General features: G+C 44.8%; 1 protein-coding gene across 14 annotated transcripts in view; it reads left to right on the top strand.

The window, feature by feature from the left end:
• The first annotated feature begins 481 nt into the window (after positions 1 to 481).
• Positions 482 to 20299, top strand: part of mical2a (microtubule associated monooxygenase, calponin and LIM domain containing 2a) — a 34402-nt gene continuing 14584 nt past the window's right edge. For 6 of the 14 annotated variants that reach the window (XR_013968734.1, XR_013968735.1, XR_013968736.1 and 3 more), the window contains exons 1-7: positions 491 to 827; positions 9194 to 9613; positions 14492 to 14699; positions 15025 to 15141; positions 16624 to 16725; positions 18980 to 19135; positions 19393 to 19493. Coding sequence is in view for 8 of the 14 variants with exons in the window: in XM_080843106.1 (XP_080699232.1) it covers positions 9353 to 9613; positions 14492 to 14699; positions 15025 to 15141; positions 16624 to 16725; positions 18980 to 19135; positions 19393 to 19493 (945 nt within the window). In the remaining 6 variants the exon portion in view is untranslated. The other 8 variants (XR_013968733.1, XM_080843105.1, XM_080843110.1 and 5 more) reach the window with 5 other exon arrangements.

Raw genomic sequence — 20299 nt, 5'->3', positions numbered from 1 at the left:
ATCAATATAGGTTAGTTCACACACACACACACGCACACACCCTGAGTGAGCAATAGACATTTGTGAAGGCACAAAATTGTTTGTAACGAGAAGCGCAGCAGGCGAACGTCAGTAGCTAATAAACTAAAATGTCAAACCTCGTCAATTCCTATTTTCGAGCTACCGAAGCCTAGTTCCACTTGCAATTTTCGACAATGAAGTCTTTACAACTTTCTTTCTCGCAATTGAATAGGCACTGCAGTGTTCACATGACCGTTTTAAAAAAATCAGTGCACTGATATGCAGAGCAGCTGCGGATATTTTTATGCCCCAGTGCACACTTTCGTATCACCGCATCCACGTGCCACCTTAGATCCCAGACACTCTTTGCAGTGAAGTAACTTTATCCACCAGCCGCGCGCCAGTGAAATTCACACGATTAGATGTGAGGAATTGGAATTATGGCGAGATTTTAAGTCGTCAATAATATTTATTTTGATTTAAAGTAACCATTGCGAAAACAATACACAGTACGTTTGCTTCGCTGTCAAAGCCCTCTTCGTCGGCGCACTTCTCATTGGAAGTTGCGTTCGTGAGCACCGCCTTCAAAAACAAGCCAGTCGCTCAATGCGAGCTCCCAACGAAACATGCCTTCACACGAAAGTGACAGACGGATTTGACCGTAGGCTACTGGTAAACAGTGATCACCTGAAGTCTCGGTGATATTCGCTGCCTCCTTTACTTTAGTTTACTATAGGTATTCACCAACGAACTAGGTGAGAAGGCGCTGCGTATTTCAGCCTATACTACCCTGCTTATTAAATTGTGAGACGACAGCGGAATATGAAGTAAGTAAACTAGGCTACTATAAACCACTGCTTGTTTTCGCCATCAGTTCGCTGCTTGTGCGCTTTGGTCTCTTGACAGGCATTTAATTAATGTTCAAGATTCTATCTTACAAACAGCCTTGCGGTTTCGTCGGGTTACTCTGAACCGAAGTAGCCATTCAATAATTTAAGAACATTTGCCTAATGTTTCCATCCTCGTCTAAAATGTAACATGTCTTTCCTCCGAGCATGTTGTTTAAAACAGTTTTAAATTCAGGAAGGTGTCGCCTGCTGTCTGCTGTAAAATGTTTACAAATTGGTCTAACATAGCTGGACTACTTATTCAAAATCAGTTCTTGTGATGTATGAAATTGTATATTTATTTAGTGATTTACCTTTTACCGGGTCCCCCTTTGAATATGAGTGGGCTGGATTTGCAAAAGTATGGCATTCCTTCTGTATGCCACAGATTCTAGGCTGTAAAGTCACCTTGGCCACTGTGCCTCAGAAAATGGGACAGCCACTGACCCTCTTCTATAACTAACACAGTCAGGACTACTTAGGAATAAAGTCAATCTTTTGAAGTTGTTAAATAATGTTAATTTTAGTGCCAGTGCAATTTAAAACGATCATCTTTGTCTACACGCAGAATTTAGTTTCATTACTTTTGTTTTATGAAGCAGTCTTCAGTCTTTGTTGAAAACACTGAAATACATCGTACAACTGTAGTGCCAGGTATTGTTTTTAATCAGTGAAGAATATCTTTAAGAAAAAGGTACGCTTAATTAACATTCCTTATTTCATACTTATGTCCAATACTTCATAACTTTGTAGGAGTCTAAGCCTATCTTGAGAGCATTTTGAGGGAACATTCATTTATCTAGAATCACTAACTTCCAAAACCTAATGCAATAAAGCATGGGAGTGATTAGTTTGACCTCTTATAGCAAGCCTATAGATTTAACCAGGGTATAAATCTTCTTTTATCAGAGTGTCTAGCCTCTCCCTACATGTCCATGCCGTGTTGTAAAAGTCAGAGTTGCAAAACTTCTCAGACTTCTCGCGTCGATGATAGAAGTCGATAGATAGATAGATGATAGAAGGTATTAGGAGTCAATTAGCATAAACAGCAGAGATGTGTCATTGGATATCTGTTCTAGTTACCAAAAGCTATGCTGCTGAGTTGAGTAACTGGGAAGACATAAGGGGAAACATCCACACAAATGGAGACAGACACAGAAAGTTACTGCCTTAACAGCATGAGAAAGATAACGCCAGCTTTGAACTGTTCCCCTCTGGACTCTTTAGCTTGTGTAACTCTAACCCATAGATTATCCTGTGTGACAGTGGGGATGAAAATACTGTAAACTGGCTGAATTCTTCTAGTGATCACCTGAGTAGGTGCAGGCAACCACGCATTGGCAGTTATGCGTGTTTGTGTATAACTGTGTGCTGTTGGACTTGTATGACCAGTGTCTGTTTCACTTAAGAATGTGAAGATGTGGCAAATGTGTACATTTAATGTGTGGCTGCCGGCAGAGTTGTGTTGATGTGTGTAGGTGTGCCGCTGTATACTGTGGTGTGCTTATGACTTCTGGGGTGATCTTGTCTTTGCAATGATGTCCGTGTGAGGGAAACGTGAGAGGAACAGAAGGAATGTGGCACATGAGCAGGTTTGTGATTCAGAGAGGCAGCCACACAAACAGACCAATTTTCCCCCCTCCTTCTTCTGAATGAGCAATCGTTTCCTGTGCATCCCACGATGGCTCATGCTTTCGCAGGTCCCAAGACGATTTTAAATTAATTTGTATTGCAGGGAGCTCACAGAGATCTTGCATAAAGAGATGCTAAAACGAAAACATGTGCCTGCCCAAACTGTCTTGATGTGTACATTGAAAGAACACATTCTTTGAGTGCAGTTTAAGTAACACAGAGGTTTTCAGACCCACAAGATTTTGATAAACATTTCATGCTTTTTATGTTCATTGAAAACCACTGGGCTTTTTTTTCTTGTATCGTTGGAATTTCCTCAGGAATTTTTAGTGTTGTTGGCCTCTTACGCTGTCATATTGCATAATTCTGAGGATAGCTTTGTGGCAACACATGTTGCCATGTTCCCAAAATGTAGACTTCCAGATAGAGTGTTCTTCTGCACTTTAACCAATAAGAAGGTAACATGCCTTTGCCCCCTCTTAAGAATGCTGGCCTGTGTTTAGATTCCTATACATCAACTGAACCTGTTTAGGCAGAGTGACGTAAGGTGAGCAAAAAAAAAAGTAGTTTTTTTCTGACATCATCAAGTTAACAACCACCATATTTGGTCTGTTCAGTTGACAAGAAAATGCATGTCTCTCACCAAGGCTAGTATTTGGTTTAAAACGTTCTAACAGGGTGGGATGTAGAAATCCAAACAGATGAGGAGCTGACATTTAGTCATCTGTGTTCATAATTATTTAAAGATGTCTGCTGAGATGGAGAGGTTTACACAAACCCAACCTGATATTCTCAGTGGAAATTCTTAAAGGTAACAACAGGGGAGGTACAAAAATCTTATGGCTCATTAGGGTCTACAAATAAGGCCATAAAAGAGCTTATCTTGGAATTCTCAGTAGAACTTCGTAGAATGTTCAGTTTGGGTCCAAATCAGCTAAAATGAGTGAAAACACAGCTACTGGTACCAGCAGTTCAGTCAGTAATTAGTGGTCGGAGAAAGCTTGATTTAAACCCAGGATTGAAGGGGAAAATACAGTGTTCCAGAGCAGTCCTACCAGAGCAGGTTTGTCTAATTTTAAAACCAGGCACATATGAGCTAACCACTCAAAAATCAAAGCAAGCCTTTCCCAGCAAGTTCACTGCCACTCATCCGACTCAATAAAGAAACCAGATGAACTTTAAGTCGATGCTGCTTTCATTGTATCTAAGGCAACAAGGGTGAGCATTAATTATGTACACTCCTCTCCTTGCATAGAATTTCCTCGAGCAGACCAGTGAACTTTCTATTTCCTCCCTCTGCACACACGTTTCCCTCTCCGATCCTAGCAGAAATGGACCCATGTTTCCGGTCCCTCAGCATTGGCAATTGGGACAGGAAAGAGTGAATAACATGCAGGATTTTTACAGGATTAAAAAAAAAAACACTGGTTAAGCCTCGGACACTTACTCTTTTAAAACCTCACACGTTCGTAGCATGTTCATATGTAGAGTGATAAACCCTCACTAGATTTAGCCACTCACTGATAATTTTTTTTTTTTAAACAACATGTACGTATTTTATTCCTTAAGTATTTGTTTTACCAACACAGGTTTAAAAAAGACATGACAGTTTAAAGTCCGGTCAAGGCAATAAGCCCTTCACTATGACTCGTGTGGTTGAAGTTCATCAAAAGCCGGCATGTGTTGCCTCTGGTGAGCACATGGCCATGAGCAGATGTCTTCAGGATCACTTGCTTCCTTCCTCGAGCACAAAACCTGTCTGTCACCCCTGACAACTATTTTTCCTGTTCTGCACTCTATACCTAGAGGGGGTACAAACTCACAAGTGGCCAAAGCCACAGCAGATAAGGACATGGAAGAATATTGTCTTGTGCTACCATTACCCTGTGGCAACTAATTTCAGTAGTGCTGGAAGAATGGGATACTTTAACAACTTCAAAGTCAAGCAAAAACGGCAACTTTTACTACCCAAAAGCTAGACAGTATAATTGATTGGAACCAGGTAATGTTTATTTGGTGCTTATCCACTTCACGTCTTTATTCCTTTTGTGCGAATGTGGTCATGCCATAAAGGTTTTAGGATTTTTCTGGGGATGACAGCATCTGCCAAACCTTGCATAAGTAAGCAGCCCATCTTTGTGCTGTTATTTTTATCTCTCTTGTGTGGCTCCAAATGTTCTCAGAGAGGAGGGGACATGTGGTACGCACACAGCGGCAGGTCAGACCGGTGCTGAGGCAGCGGACAGCTGCTCCATGTCTCTGGGTTTCGCTTCTGTGTGAATTAATGATTTTTCTCCTCACTAGACGGCCCTGCCGGAGCTGGCCAGATAACACATTGTTTTCATTCTTCGTCCAAGAGAATCTTCCTTTGTTTTGGCATCAGCACTGTGAAAAAGAGTCCAGCATTTTTTTGTGTGTGTGTCTGTGAGAGAGACCAACTTTATGAGATACTGGAGTTTAGTTTGGTCAGGAGAAGGACTCAATCCATGAGAAGCACCGGGAAACATTGTTTTTCTCCTCCTGGCCCTCGACTTGCAGACACATGGCCTGCTTATCACAGAGTGCGAACTGGGTTCCTTCCTGATTCAGACCATGGCGTAATTAACATGTTATGTGTAACTCCCAGCTCTGCTGCTGCTTCCTCCTCTGGTGACATCAGCTTCCTCTTGTTTCCTCTGACAGACAGAAAGGCTCTTAATAAACAGCCCTCAAAGCTTCCCCAACTAGTTCTCTACGAGGATATGCTGTGTTGACTTTGCAATCCTGAACTATAACTTTATCTATGGGCCATTTCGCCCCCTGATATAATATGTTGGTGCTATAACTGGGTGTGGAGTTGCAATGCCAAGTTGGATATAACTAAATTAATTCCGCCTCATTACCATCACCATTGTGTTTCACTGGAATGGGTGTGTTCCCTTATTAGCCATGGCTCAAAACTGCCGAAACTTTCATTGCATGCCTTTTTACCTTAGCCAAACCTGACCTGGCATCAAACCTCAAGAGAAGAATAGTAGTCAGACTGTTTCACTGGCAGTTGTGTTTTCTGTGTTTTCTTTGTGCTTGTTCCTAATGGGCTGCCGTCAAGCAGAGCAGCAGTGATATCATAGGAGGTCTCTTTGGTGTTGAATTGCCAGTCGAAACAGGTGCATATTTCACATCTTTGGAATTCTTGTCCAGTAAAGCTTGACTATAGGATGGAGCAACTTAAAATTCCATTGTTCTCTTTCTTCTTACATGTGAGGAGTACAGATGATTTAAAAAAAATAGATATTTTGCGATTAACACACTAGTTTAGTTGTATCTAAATAGGGATTACTCACTGTTAATGAACCACGCTTGTACACTTATTCATACGTTGGGAAATTGACTTGGTCATTTTCCCAATATGATGAACAGATGTTGTTATACAAGGAGGCAGTTTAAAATTAAATGGGCATATTTGAATACTGTCTGTGTTTTATGTGAATTTGTATGTGTATTTACATGTGTGCGTGTGTTTTGAAAGATAGAGAAGAAAAGTAAGGAAGTAGAGAGAGATGTGAAAAGGGACGCAGAGTAGAAAAGATAGAGCGAGAGTGCAAGTGTGTGTGTGTGTGTGTGTGTGTGTGTGTGTGTGTGTGTGTGTGTGTGTGTTTGTGTGTGTGTGTGTCATTTACAGAAAGAAAAAAAGCGAGAGAGTGCGTGTATATGTGTGTTTTAGTGAGGCTCTGTGGGCTAGTGCTGTCTGCCCACGATTGGCTTTCCATTCACTCAGCTGGTGAAGTCATGGCATTTAACTCGTTACAATGCAACCTCAGCTTAAAAGCCAAGCTGTGTGTACTGCCTGGGCTACCTTTTCATTAACCGCCATGGTATTTGCCAGCACTGGGATCTAATTGTTTTTTCAAACATCTATTTAGGCCAGCATGCAAGCCCGATGTTTTGTAATACAGATATAAATGTCTCGAATCAAACTTAAACGCAGCATATGAATTGTTGTGAGGCAGAGGCTGGAAACGATGAAGTTCAAATAACCACATATTTAAGTTGTTTCCTGGTGTTTTGGTCCGGACTCCCAAACTACTTGTTAGTGGTCAACCAACTGCATGTTTTCTGTAGTTTTACTGAGGTTCGAACTTTTACTGCTTAACTTAATGCTTAAATCTGCAAAACTAGGCTTCGTGTTCATTTTAAAACTTTAGCCTTTCCTCCCTCCGCCGTGGGCCTCTATATGACACACCTCCCTCCGTCGTGGGCCCCTATATGACACACAGGTGTAGACTGAGGTCATCAGTCATATGCTGAATGTCCACTGAAGTTTTATTGCCCAAAGTACATACCATCAAATTGAGGTGTCATAGAAATATTAAACTAAGGAATCTGCATGTTTTTATGGCACCCCACCCCCAGCCGTAATACCATTCTGAACTGAAATAATTCCCTATATTCCTGAACCAGTGCCCTCAATATATTTACTGGAAGTGCAATTAGTAGTGTTGTTTTTCTTCTGAAGTGAGTATTGCTAAACTAAACTGGTCTTAATATTCTGTTGCTAATAAAAGCACCCTTGTGTCACTTCCTAGCCACACCACATTAACACTGCACATATTAACACACATCAAGCAACAATCTCGAGAAGGGCATGTGCTTCTGAGTGACACTCTTCATGCTGAGGCTTAGCCCCACCCAAGTAGAATAGCTGGAAGGGGGTGTGTCCTGTGCTGTGGTGCTCTGTGGCTGTGTCAGGCGTCTGGGGTCTGGAATGCGGGCTGGGTGTTTGCAGGGCTGGGCCCTCTCCAGCGTGGAGGCCGCCAGAGTTCATTCAGCACCCACACGACAGGAGTGGACACATCCTCTCTCAGGGGGCCGCCAGGGACGAGGACGAACACGGCTGAAAACACAATCTCTCAACGTTCCCCCATGTCTATCCCTGTGCTGTTGCTGCTGGTCTGTCTTTCTACATGGACCATTACCCCCCAACTGCCTGTCTGCTTACCCTTTTCATAACATGAGCTGCATTAGATGGGAACTATATGGTGTCAGTGTGAGGTGAAATGTTTTCATGCTGGGACAGATTTAGCACCTGTGAGAGTGAAGGGGAAAATGAGTGTGGATTGCAGAAGTGAGATTGCCCTGATTCAAGCATTTTATTTTTGTCATACCTCCTTTCTTTATAGTGGCTTGTTGTATATTACAGAAGAATACCTCTCACGGCACCTAAAGCAGATTGGTAGACAAGGCCTTGCCTCATCTGACCTGTTTGCATGCAGACAGCTGATAAATGATCTTCAGAGGTTTCAAGAGAACAGATAATCTTTGGGGCTCCGAATGGATATGTTTTGGCCATTTTCCAGCGCTGTGTATGCTATTATGGTTACAGCTGAATACAATGTCCAAGAGGTCGCTAGTCATGGCGTAATGCATTACTCAACAAGAGGTTACTGACTTCTACTGAGCAGACTTTCCACATCTGCCAAGCTGCTGTGTTAGCACACTGATGTTTTGCTTTGATACAGAAATTTGCGCAGCCTGACCATGTTTCACTGGTGATTTTAAAGATACTCTGCTGTCTTATGGCAGGTTACACGCCTGTCAGTGCTTGTTCACGGACAGCTTTCAAGAGCTGCATAGGAAATGCAGCATACATTTACTAGAGCCAGAGAAGTGATCTCATTCTTTGTGTTTTGGTTTGGAGCCTACAGTTACATTAGGATTTGAAGAATCCTTTTGTATTTGTAATACATACTAATTCTATTCTAAAGATATTCTGCAGAGACATTATATATGTTATACTAATGTGTATCCAATTCTAGCTTATATTGTTATCTTAAAGGTAATGGCTTTGTAAGTTAAGAGGGAACTACATGTGCAAGGGCATTGCGTACCGAGGTGTCCCATATGCCTAAAAAAAATGCACCTCTGTCCTGTTCTGTGCTGCGGAGCCAAAGCCACAAGACAAGCAAAACATTTTTTCTGCTTGCTCGGCAAAACTCTGCGCAGCTCACTCTCCTGCTAAATTGGCTGCTACGTCCAGTGAAGTGTGAATGACTAGCAGAGAGAGAGCAGATGAGCAAAGCTCGCTGGTCTTGTTGAACTGCCTGTGTAGCATTTTTTGGGTGTTTGTATTTGAAAAATAAGTTAAATTTAAAAAAAAATTGTTTAACTGCTCAGTGCAATCCACTTCAGCGAGATAAAAATACAGACTGTAGTCTGCCTTAAGCCTAGCTGATATGCAGCCAAAGAATGACCAAAGTAATCCACAGAGATAGAATGTACTGAGCGACGGTATGGAACACGTTATTATCTGAGCTCAATGTTTGGACTTGCTGACACAATTCATTTTCATCAAACCAAACCGATGGCATATCATAGATGACTCAATCTAACGCCATGTTTGATTCATTTAAGATGATTTTTCTTTGGCACCCTTTACACAAAACAGTAAATCACCGGGCACAAGCTCAGTGTTTTTAGTTAAGCAACTTGTTTTTGTCATGTTCCATCTCACCACGTTGATGCTGTTGTAGGCTGCTGCTAGTGATTCAGTCATTGACGTAACAACCTCGCAGGCCTTTTTTAGTTTCTCCATTCACTGGCACAGTTGTATCAGTTCAGAATGACATGCTCCTAATGCCCACAAGATTACTTCAAACTCAGTGTTGTGTTGTGTTTTTGTTTTGTTTTTTTTTCAGGTTGGGCATGACCATAGACTCCGGGGTTTGGGTGTAACCACTTAACCAGCCAGGGCAAAAAGGGACAGACATCGGGAGTAGCGGTCAGACGGGTAGAGAGGAGAGCTACAGAACCCAACCCAGGTGTCTCAGCTCTCACTGGGGGAGGGCGCGGTGAAGATGGCCGACACCGAGGATGAGCAGGGCAGGACGGGGAAGCTCTTTGAGAACTTTGTCCAGGCCTCAACCTGCAAAGGCACACTGCAGGCCTTCAACATCATGTGCAGGCAGCTGGAGCTGGACCCCCTGGATCATGAGACCTTCTACAGCAGCCTTAAGACCAGGATGACCTCCTGGAAGGCCAAGGCCCTGTGGACTAAGCTGGACAAGAGAGCCAACCACAAGGAGTACAAGAAGGGGACAGCCTGTGCAGGCACAAAAGTAAGCACTGCAGCGGTTCTATTTATTAAATCAAAATGGTAACAAAGGTGTAGGAGGCCTCTCAGTTAGAAATGGAGGATCTCTTGGGTGGGGAGGGGAGTGTGTGTGTGTGTGTGTGTGTGTGTGTGTGTGTGTGTGTGTGTGTGTGTGTGTGTGTGTGTGTGGGGGTGGGTGGCAGGTTGAATGAATCATACAGGGCTGCATAGTAAGGGAGTCCCTATCAGCATTGTGGTTTTCTTGTTTTTGCAGTCTGTTTTAGACTATCAGCTGTTTGTACTGATACCAGAGCGAACATTACAAAGGTTATCTAGCTTGTCTATTCAAAACACAATATGTCAAGACTGATTAAGCCATTTTCTGCAGAGTACGATTGTGGCAAAATGGTAACAATGACCCTTTCTGCAGCTTCTGCTGGTAACTCTTTAACCAAGAATGGGTCTAAAGTAAACAAGTGAAAAGTCCACTGATAGTAGGTTTATTCCTCTCTTTCTCTACACACCCTTGTGTCTGCCCACGTATGCATACTCCCCCACCCTCTCAAGATCTCGCCATCTCTCACCAGCGTTTGGTCTGAAAAAGTCTGTGACAAAGGCTCCCTGAGCCTGCTTACAGTAAGGTCCTCCCTGTGTGATTATACAGCACGTCTAGAAAAAAAACCCAGCACAGCCCTCAGACGACATCCTTCAGCAGCTTCCATATGATTATTTCAGCTGGTCCAGCGCCGGCCCTGTTCTTAACACGCCCCCTCTACCGCACCCACCCACACACACACCCCGTCTGACTGGCACTCTGCCCAGATTATTATTATTGTGTGTGTGTGTGTGTGTGTGTGTGTGTGTGTGTGTGTGTGTGTGTCTGTATGTCAGTGTGTCGGTGTGTGTGTGTTTGTGTGTGTGTGTGTGTGTGTGTGTGTGTGTGTGTGTGTGTGTGTGTGTGTTTGAAGTTAGTATTTTAAAATGAGTCGAGTATTCACAGTAGAACTTCAAATCCTCTTTGATTCCAGTCATAAACTTTCCTCTGACTGATTTTCGAGTCTTGCCAAGCCTCAGGACCATGCTCCTCAATGGCAATGATAAATATTACAGTACAGATAAACAAAAGAGCAGATGTGCAAGCTCTTCAGCACAGGTCATTAAGTGTATTGAAACAATCATATGCGAGGATCTGATTTATGAGAGGCACTGGGCGACTGAAGAGGGGTATTGTGTCGCGTAGGAGGCCGAGTCTTCTGAAAGAATAACAGCAAGTTCAGCAGATAATCTGTGCTGTTTCGCTGTTTCCACTTGAGTAGAGAGTGAGCGAATGACAATGGTGACATAAACAGCCCAAACAGTTCCCTTATTTGGGCCGACAGGGTCTGGAAGCAAAGCGGACCATCTGTGTCCCATAGGTGACTTTGTGTGTGGTGTTGTGATGACGCAAGTGACGGTTTACTGTGGGGTTCAGAAGGAGAAGGGAATTAGAGAGATTGACATGATATCACACCCCACCCTGCCTCCAAATGTCTGGAACCGCAGTCAGAGCAGGATATGAGATCATGCTCACTCTATCATTCTGCTGGTTGTGGCGTGCCAGTGCCATGCTTTTTCACCCCCTCCCTCATTCTCCTTTTTTTTTTTTTCCCTTGAATGTTGCTTTGTTTTACCACCGTTGTCATGACACTTTTCTGCTTTTGAGGAAAAGGGAGCAGCAGAATGAGTGTTGAAACAGACACACAGAGGATTTCACATAGGGGAGTTGGGGAGTGTCTCATTCATCCTCTCTGAGTTATTATGCCTCTGCTGACTTCTGCATTGCTCCCGTTGTCTTGAAATATCTAGAGCATCGCTGTGCAGGAGCGTGTTTTATAATTTATTTTTCTAACGGCTCTCTCTGGTCTGGCTGAGGCTGGAAGACTTTTCCAGGGCGTTGCCGAGCCGCTGGCCAGATTGGACGTGGAAAGTATTTGGTTCTGGCCTGCCATCTGAAGAAGCAAGATCCTTACCTAGACTAGAAAGCCAGTTCACTGCAGTAGTCCCTGGAAGGGATTGTCATTTCCCACTTGGCTGTGCATCTTCAGGTGTTTTTTTTAAGCCATCATTTTTGTGCATCATGCTAAGTAATCACACTGCAATAAATTATCAGTTGGGAGAGTTTGTCTGCCACCTGCTCCTCTCGGAACACCTCTCATAGTTGCTGCTTGCTTAACTTTTTCGGCAGTTGAAAATATACAGCAAATATATCTTGTCCTACATTCAGTATTTTCCAGTCCAGCATTTATTTTCTCACCCCAGCAGCTGTGACAGCCTCTTGACAAATGTGTTTATTTTTTCCCTTCCTTGATTACACACTTTAATAGCACACAGGATTGTTTTTATTTCAATGTGACAAATCAGATTTGTTCTTTCTGACAGGGGCTGTCTGGGGGCTGTTTGACTTTCACAGACCATGTGTTCTACTAAAGAACCGTTTCACAGGCTCTCACAGGGCTGTCGGGACCCTGCCGGGGGCTCTGTCTGCTCTGTCTGCTCTGTACGCCGTGTGTGTGTGAGCCCGCGAGGTTCCCATGCAGCTCCAGATGCCTGGCTGTGAGAGAGCTGGCAGGCTGTGTTGTCGTTTTGCCGGTGGTCTGCCCCGGATGATTGAGTGCCTTATTGTAAAGGCGAGACCTAAACCAGCTCGAGACACAGCCAGTGCACTCGTCCAAGCAGCGTTTGCAGTCGCACTCGGCCAAGCAACGTTTGCAGTCGCGTCCTCCATTCCGGTGCAGGGGACCGGATCCCTGCTCCTCTTTGGGATGGTAAAACCATGGAGTGTGTGCTAAGAAGATGCCCCTCAGTTTCCTAGAGCTAAGCTGCATTCCAGGCTGAAGTAGCTGCCTGCTCTTAAGCAGACAAGGTCCACTGATCAGCATGGATCCTCTCTGGATCCTGAGTGTCTGTACACGCTGACTCCTGTCCCAGACTGGCGTAATCAAATTAGATGAGCCAGTGATTGGCACCCAACCACACTCTGTAGGGGTATCATTGGGGTAATAAGGTCAAGACCCTCCAGGTCAGTGTTTTCTGGCCCTAGTTAGGATGAGGTCAGAGGTCGAGCCCCTCTGCTGTTTTTGCACATAACTGTGGTGAGAACCGCCCGAGCTCACTGGCTGCCCGACCCTCAGGAGATGGGCCCACAGAGCAGGAAATTCCTCACCTCTGCAGCAAACACTAAGGGGCTGTTTTAGAGGATGGTGGGGTGGGGGGGGGGGGGGACGACAATAACTATCATTGTGATAATGTCTGCCTGGTTTGATAAACACATTTCACTGTCCCGTGTGCACAGCATGTCTCTGAGATTAAAATAAGAAGTGTCGGGGGGGAATGTGGCCACCCGTGAAGATTCCCATTGTTTCCTCCTCTGAGGTTTCTCAAGAAAGACGTCAGTGTTCCACTCAGCAGCACACCTGGCAGGTTTCATCTCTCGCCGTGAGAAGAGTGCGTCCTGTTTCATCATCAGTCAGCGCCTAGGCCGGCAGAACTGGGGCAGGCCTGTCCAGACAGAGCCGCAGCCACCTGCATCTGCCTAATACCTGTAGGCCTGATGGATTGCAGATGCCTCTCTCTCGGCGCGCGGTCGTTCCCCCCCCACCCCTTCATCCCCCAAACCCTGAGGCCCTGAAACGTCGTGATGACACAGCGCAGCATAATCACACAAACTCGCGCTGAAGACGGAGGCGGAGTCGTGGGGGAAACAAACAGAATGACTTAATCTCATCCATGCTTTTATTGCCCTGGGGAGGAGTGGCCCTTATATGGCCTGGTCTTTCTTGCTCTCTCTCTCTCTCTGTGTACTGTTGGCACAGACAGCGCTGTAAAACAGTTTCCCGCTGGGAGAGGCTCTGGTTTTGTGTGCTGGCCTTAGAAAGAGATGGCGGTGCTGTTCCCCTGGTACAGCTACGCAAACACGATAAAGCCACTTCGGAAATCTGAAACTCAAGCAAATCAAAATATGGCGCGGGTGAGGATAGCAGTGACACAACCAGCCAGGGAGTTCCTGTGGTCATTGTGGGTGCGACCTCCATCTGGGTGACTGGAAACGGGGCTCTCTGTTCAAACATGGCCTGGTTCTTCCCTGGACTGTGCCTGTGCACTCTGACATCCAGGAAAGGGGGGTGATAACGCACCCCTCTGTTGTTGCCGAACGTAGGTGGGACATTTAATCAGTTGAGGAAATGACAGGATCAGAAAGACAAGGGTCAGATTGGGCCAACGGGACTTGAATGCAGAAGCACAAGAAGGCATGGACTCTCATCTGGTGGTGGGGTGGGAGGAAAGAGGAAGCCTCCAACTGAGCTGTGTTGGTTAGATGATACCTCAAAGCCACCCCCCCCCCCACCCTTCTTAAACTGCCTTTTATCCTGCTCAAATGTGGGGATGAAGTCATAACCGCATTACACATTCTCAGACCGATACTGTAACCCAAAAAACTGACTTCATGCATATTTGAGTGAGACAGCTGCCTGAATAATGTCTGTGGTAAGACATGGTTGTCAGTAAGATTTAAGGCTTCCAGGTAATAATGATTCTAATTTTGGTGCTGTGTAACAAAGAGGCATTCCACCAGACGCACGTAACCGTAGTTTGATTTCAGTCCGGTAATTGAGTTTATCAGGCATGGCGTCATGATAGATTCTCTCTAAGTCAATTTAATTTCCCCCTACAACACTGAACTTGTTTCTACTTGTCTCACAGTATCTGTGAGTTACACTAATGCGATTAACAGTAATAAGTACCCTAGCTAAGCTTCATCCCAGACATAATAAATGGCTTGCATGATTTTTGGACCTGGTGTTGTGTACACTAGATCTGTTTGGCTGGGCCGCTTTCCCTGACTGCGGTGGTCTTTCCCCCACAGTGCCTGATCATCGGTGGGGGCCCGTGTGGTCTGCGGACTGCCATCGAGCTGGCTTTCCTCGGGGCCAAGGTGGTGGTGATCGAGAAGAGGGACGCGTTCTCCCGCAACAACGTGCTGCACCTCTGGCCCTACACCATCCATGACCTTAGGGGCCTGGGAGCTAAGAAGTTCTGTGGCAAGTTCTGCGCCGGAGCCATAGACCACATCAGTGAGTACCGCTTGACTGAGGCTGCCCCACATCCATTGAGCCTGGTGGTTATGATGTTCATATTGTAGAGGACATTAAGTCAGATAAAAAACGGGAGACAATAGACAATATCACGCAGTAGAGGACAATAATAGAGCTGAAACTCTGAAAATCTGAAGTGTGTTTGTGTGGGTGTGTGTGTGTGTGTGTGTGTGTGTGTGTGTGTGTGTGTGTGTGTGTGTGTGTTCATGCAAATGTGTGCTTCTTTAGTCACGGTGGTGTTTGCTTTGACATTTGCATTTGTTGACATACCTCTTGGGGCTCATGGTCTGTGTCTCTCTGTCAGGTATTCGGCAGCTACAGCTCATGCTTCTGAAAGTGGCCCTCCTCGTGGCCGTTGAGTTCCACGTCAACACGGAGTTCGTCAAGCTGCTGGAGCCTCCAGAAGACCAAGAGAATGAAGGTGACTTGCTCTTTGCCCCATAATCCAGCTCACTTTATATACATTCACTCCCTTACCTGTGGCACACATGCAACCGTTTACAGTACAACTCAGTCCAACACTCAAATATTATACTTAGTTAAGGAGTTGCATACAGCATGCCAGTTCACATGTGTGTCCAAGTCATATAAGAGTGCATCCAATCTGAACGTTTATTATCCAATTTATAATGCACAGTCAATTGAGATTGTTTTTGATCGTTGCTGAAAAAGTATAATAGGCCCTGGCCTGTGTACATGCAAAGCTGTGGTTGGCAGGAAAGCAGGCAGGCAGGCAGGAGGGTTGTGTGATTCCATTACATCAGTGTGACATTGGCATGCACATCAATGCTCCTGATAACCAGTGCTTTTCCACCAGCGCTCCGCGGTCTCCTGTGGCCCATTAGAGAGGCATCAAGTCCAGGAAGACAAAGCCCAAAGCAGAACAATGAACTTCCTGACTCTGTACAGTATCGCTCGCCTGTGAAAATATATCTCCATGGTGACCAGTGGTCAACAGCGTTATAAAATGACATTAAACCCCAAGAGGAGAACAACCATGTTGTTTCATAGCCAGAGCACACTGACTCACGTTATGAAGCACACATGGTAATGTTTGATGCTGTATCGAAAACCAAATAAAGACCTAATCAAATGCTGATTATTCCGCGTAATTATAACCATATCCTCTTTTCATTGCCTCGCAGCTAGGTGCAGTGTGCTGCCAGATGTGCATGCTTTTAAATAAGCATGCATACAGTGCTGAATGAAAGCGCTGCTGATCTAAGGAATGACATGACATCAGTGGCTTACAGACTTGGGTTTCCCAGGGGCTGCTTTTGATTTGGTTCCCTTTTAGTCCACCGATTGTTAGCGGTCCCCCCACTTCCTCTTCAGCGAGGAACATCAGTGGGCTGAAGCAGAAGTGTTTTTCTAAATTAAGATCCTCTGTTGCTGTACTGTACGCGGACTTTGACCCTGAAACCTGCCTAAGGTCGCACCGTCAGCTCTGTGTTGCTAATTTGCTGTAAAAGGAGAAAACACAAGTGCTCTAGTCTGGTTGTGTTTACTTTAAGACATATGAAGATGATAACAGATGTGATTTGTATGAAACCCATAATGTAGCAGAAGGCAATATTGCCCCTTATGTAAGGGTGGAACTGTAGACTGGGCTAAAATAGATTACGCAAGAAACTACCCTAAGCCCTGCTTGTGTGAGAGGTTGTCATGGTGGCTGTGCCCTTTTTCACCAATGCGTTGACAGGTGTGATAAATATGGCATCTGACAGCAGACAACAAACAGTCTGTGTGTACATGTGACATTCAGCTCTGTGTTTGTTTGTGTGTGTGTGTGTGTTTGTGTGTGTTTATATTGGTGTGTTTGTGTACGCCTGCAAATGTCCTTGTGGCATTGGCGTGTGGGTGCGTGTGCGTGCCTGTGCCTGTGTGTGTCTGTGTCATCCAGGACCTGGTTGGAGGGCAGAACTCCGTCCTGCTGATCACCCAGTGGCTGACTTCGACTTTGACGTGGTGGTGGGGGCGGACGGGCGACGGAACACTCTGGAAGGTGGGTGTAGGAGAAAGCTGTGATGCATCTGCGGACTGTGTTGGTGTCTGGTAAACAAAGTACATTTTTAGGCACAAATATGGCCTATTTCCATAGTAACTGTACAAGTAGGATTATATTTCTCCTATATTTGGAGAGGAAGTATTAGATGGACACAGCGATAGGACTGACGAAATATAATCCAGCGACCTGCGAAGATATACAAGCCGCAGTGTTTGCCATAGCTCTTTACAAAGTTCTATCTCTCCTTAAGTTTTACTCTGAACTATTCACTGCAATACCCTAAATAGCCTTAAAATCACAATGTCAACAAGTTGGAATGTCTACATTTCCCAAACGATTTTGAAAATAAATGTGATAAGGAAAAAGGCCAACTTTGTGTCACTGTGTGCTCTTTCTTTATTAATATGAGATCTGCATAACAACTGTAACTAAGATGCGTGCAGAAATCTTGGCTGTTGTGCTTGGCCTCTCTCTCTATCTGTGTGTGTGTGTGTGTGTGTGTGTGTGTGTGTGTGTGTGTGTGTGTGTGTGTCTCTCTCTCTCTCTATATGTGTGTGTGTGTCCATCTCTCTCTCTATCTATCTGTGTGTGTGTGACCCTTTCTCTCTCTCTTGCCCATTTAGAGGTCATTGTTTCATCCAAGAAATTACGAAACCATAACCTAAGGCTTGCTTCAGTAAAGTTATACCCCATGATGTCATGGACCTCCCTGAGAGACAGGGGGAGGGGGCGTGCTCCGAATCAGTGCAGCTGGGGCCCACATAAAGCCGGCGGCCAGGGGCCCCTCCCAGCGCCGCGGACGGGGCCTCTATGGCTGACGCAGGCCCCCTGGACTCATTCTTTCACACTTGTCATCTTTTCACCTATCCAGTTCAGATGCTCCTTCCTAAAAAGGGCATTGCGTGATCTGAAAGAGCGCATTGCAAATGTAGGGCGGCAAACAGTGAAAGTAGTCCAAAGCAAACTGAAGCTGAACCAACTTTTAACTTGTGTGCCGTTCTCCTCCTGAGCATGAAGGGCTATTTTTGCTTGTCTGGGGAAAGTTAAATATACCCCAAAGGGCCATTCGAGGGGACTCTCCGCTGCATTCGGAAAGAGTGATGGGAGCGGGAGATAAATGCCCCAGTGAATTAACATGACAGTAATGGAGCAGCCTTGGCCCGAAATCAACTGCAAGCTCCCCCTCCAGAAAAACACTTTTCAGGGCCTCATATATTATTTTGTAGGGGATAAGGGGGTGGGGGTAGAGTAGAGAGAGGAAGAAGCTAGCTCATCTTCCTCCCTATCTCTCTCAGACTTCACAGGGTAATTAGGGTGTATTCCTTCAGCTGCGGTAATTCTAGCTGGGTATTAGCATGCAGCCTGCAGGGTGAGCTATGGAAATAAGCTGGCAGGGTGGCGTCTCCGTGCCCTGGCTTGTGCCTGTATGCAGGCGTCCCTCGGTTTGTTGCTTTGTCACCGCAGCTTGTAGAGCTGTAGATCACGGCACCCAGCTGTAGATCATGACACCCAGCCATATTTTTCACAGGGAATGTTTTATATCAAATGTCGGTGACAGGCAGCGGAATTGATTATGGTTTGGCAGGAAAGTTTAGTTTTTTGTCTTATGCCTCAAATTTATCTCAATGCTACTATGTTTTTGGGCCATGATTTGCCTCTGATAAACTCTAACTCTGTAACTCCTTAGCTCGTTTTTTATTCCCTAATGGTCTGCATTTTACTGAGAGGAACAAAATTAATAGCTATTAGCCCTGTATAATGGCTGTATGGAGTTGGACACACAACCTGTGAGGGAAATTGCTTCATCCAAAGTATTCCGAATGAAAGTTTCATGGCCATTTAAATTTGAATGGCCCATTTGCTGCTGGTCCTATTTAGAAAAGCAAAGCAATTATTTGAAGTGAGCCGTGCGCGTTGGACATCACACAAGGACAGAGTACTTTCAGTACCAGTGTCCTTCACCCAAGCATCACTTAGCCTGCGGTTATGCGGTTATAAAAATCTCCTCACCTTTGTAGAGGGCCCAAGCCTCAGAGGGCTTAAAATAACTGGCCTGTGATTTAGGCATTCAGGCAGGGCGGCAGATTTCCCATGGATTAGTGTGACTTCCCCAGGCCCACAGAATGTAATGTCACATTTTCTCTCTCTCTCTCTCTCCCTCTCCCTCTCTTTCTCTTTTTTTCTCTCTGTCTCTCTCTCTCTCTCTCTCTCTCTCTCCTTTGCTCTCTCCCTGTCTATGTGGCACCCACAGGGTTCAAGAGGAAGGAGTTTCGTGGAAAACTAGCCATCGCCATCACAGCCAATTTCATCAACAGGAACACCACAGCAGAGGCCAAAGTGGAGGAGATCAGCGGCGTGGCCTTCATCTTCAACCAAAAATTCTTTCTGGACCTCAAAGACGAGACAGGTTGGCCAAAAGCTTCCTGATGTTTCTGAAACACAGTGTTTAAGGTTACAAACACAAAGTACATAAATCATAACATGAATCCTAAATAACTATACTGTGTCTGAATGTCTGAGGCCTAACACAGATAATCAAGTGCAATTGCTTAAAAGTGTATAGAAAATAAAGGATTGTGCATGCTTGTACTAATTGTAGTATGTTATCATGTCCTCTGACCTCCTGTCCTCATACAACCTTCTGTTACCTCCGCTCTACCGCAGGGATCGATCTGGAGAACATAGTGTACTACAGGGACAATACTCACTACTTTGTCATGACAGCTAAGAAACAGAGTTTACTGGACAAGGGAGTCATCATTAACGTAAGTTGCCACAAACATGGCAGTAAAAGCCTGTGTAGTGTGTGTGTGTGTGTGTGTGTGTGTGTGTGTGTGTGTCTGTCTGTGTCTGTGTGTGTGTGTGTGTCTGTGTCTGTGTCTGTGTGTGTGAGTTCCTCATCTACGGTGGCCTGCCAACTGAAGAGTTTATTAGCCGGGGCACCATAAACACAGCCATGAGTGCCGATTATTATAAACATCCCAAAGGAGGGCATATTTCACTGGATTATGAGGTGCCTGGGGCTGCGTGTGAACACACACACACACACATGAACACAAATATACGAATAAACACACATTCTTTTGTGAACATAGACAAACAGGCATGCAATCAGATTCATGTTGATACAGGCACTCGCACAAACATAAAAACAGGCATGCACCCACGCTCTCTTTAATACATACTTCATCGAGGATGCACACTGTTTAGACTGGCCTAGTTCTGCCTGAGTCATTGCCATGAGTTTATTCATAGAAGCACCAAGGGCTAAAGAGTTTAGACTAGTGCTGTCAGTGAACACATCATTGGAACTCCTAGAGGTGTTTGTGTTCCCGTGACTTCCTTCCTACTGGGATTTTGTAATGTGCCACTGTGTCTTTTGCTGGAAACATTTACTGCAGTAATAGTTTTACTTTTTTTCATCCACCATCATCAAGTACATGATTTAAAACACTACTTCAACCCCAGAATTCTACCTCAGGAAAATGTTAATAAAAAAAGAAAGCCGTGATTTATAAATTTACCCCGACTTGGGTTTCATTGCAGACAAGATATTTCATTAAATATTCAT

Source organism: Sprattus sprattus (assembly GCF_963457725.1).
Source record: "Sprattus sprattus genome assembly, chromosome: 8".
In the NCBI taxonomy this organism is placed as follows: domain Eukaryota; kingdom Metazoa; phylum Chordata; class Actinopteri; order Clupeiformes; family Clupeidae; genus Sprattus; species Sprattus sprattus.
The sequence above is the reverse complement of the archived record's forward strand: the minus strand, read 5'-3'. Positions and strand labels throughout refer to the sequence as shown.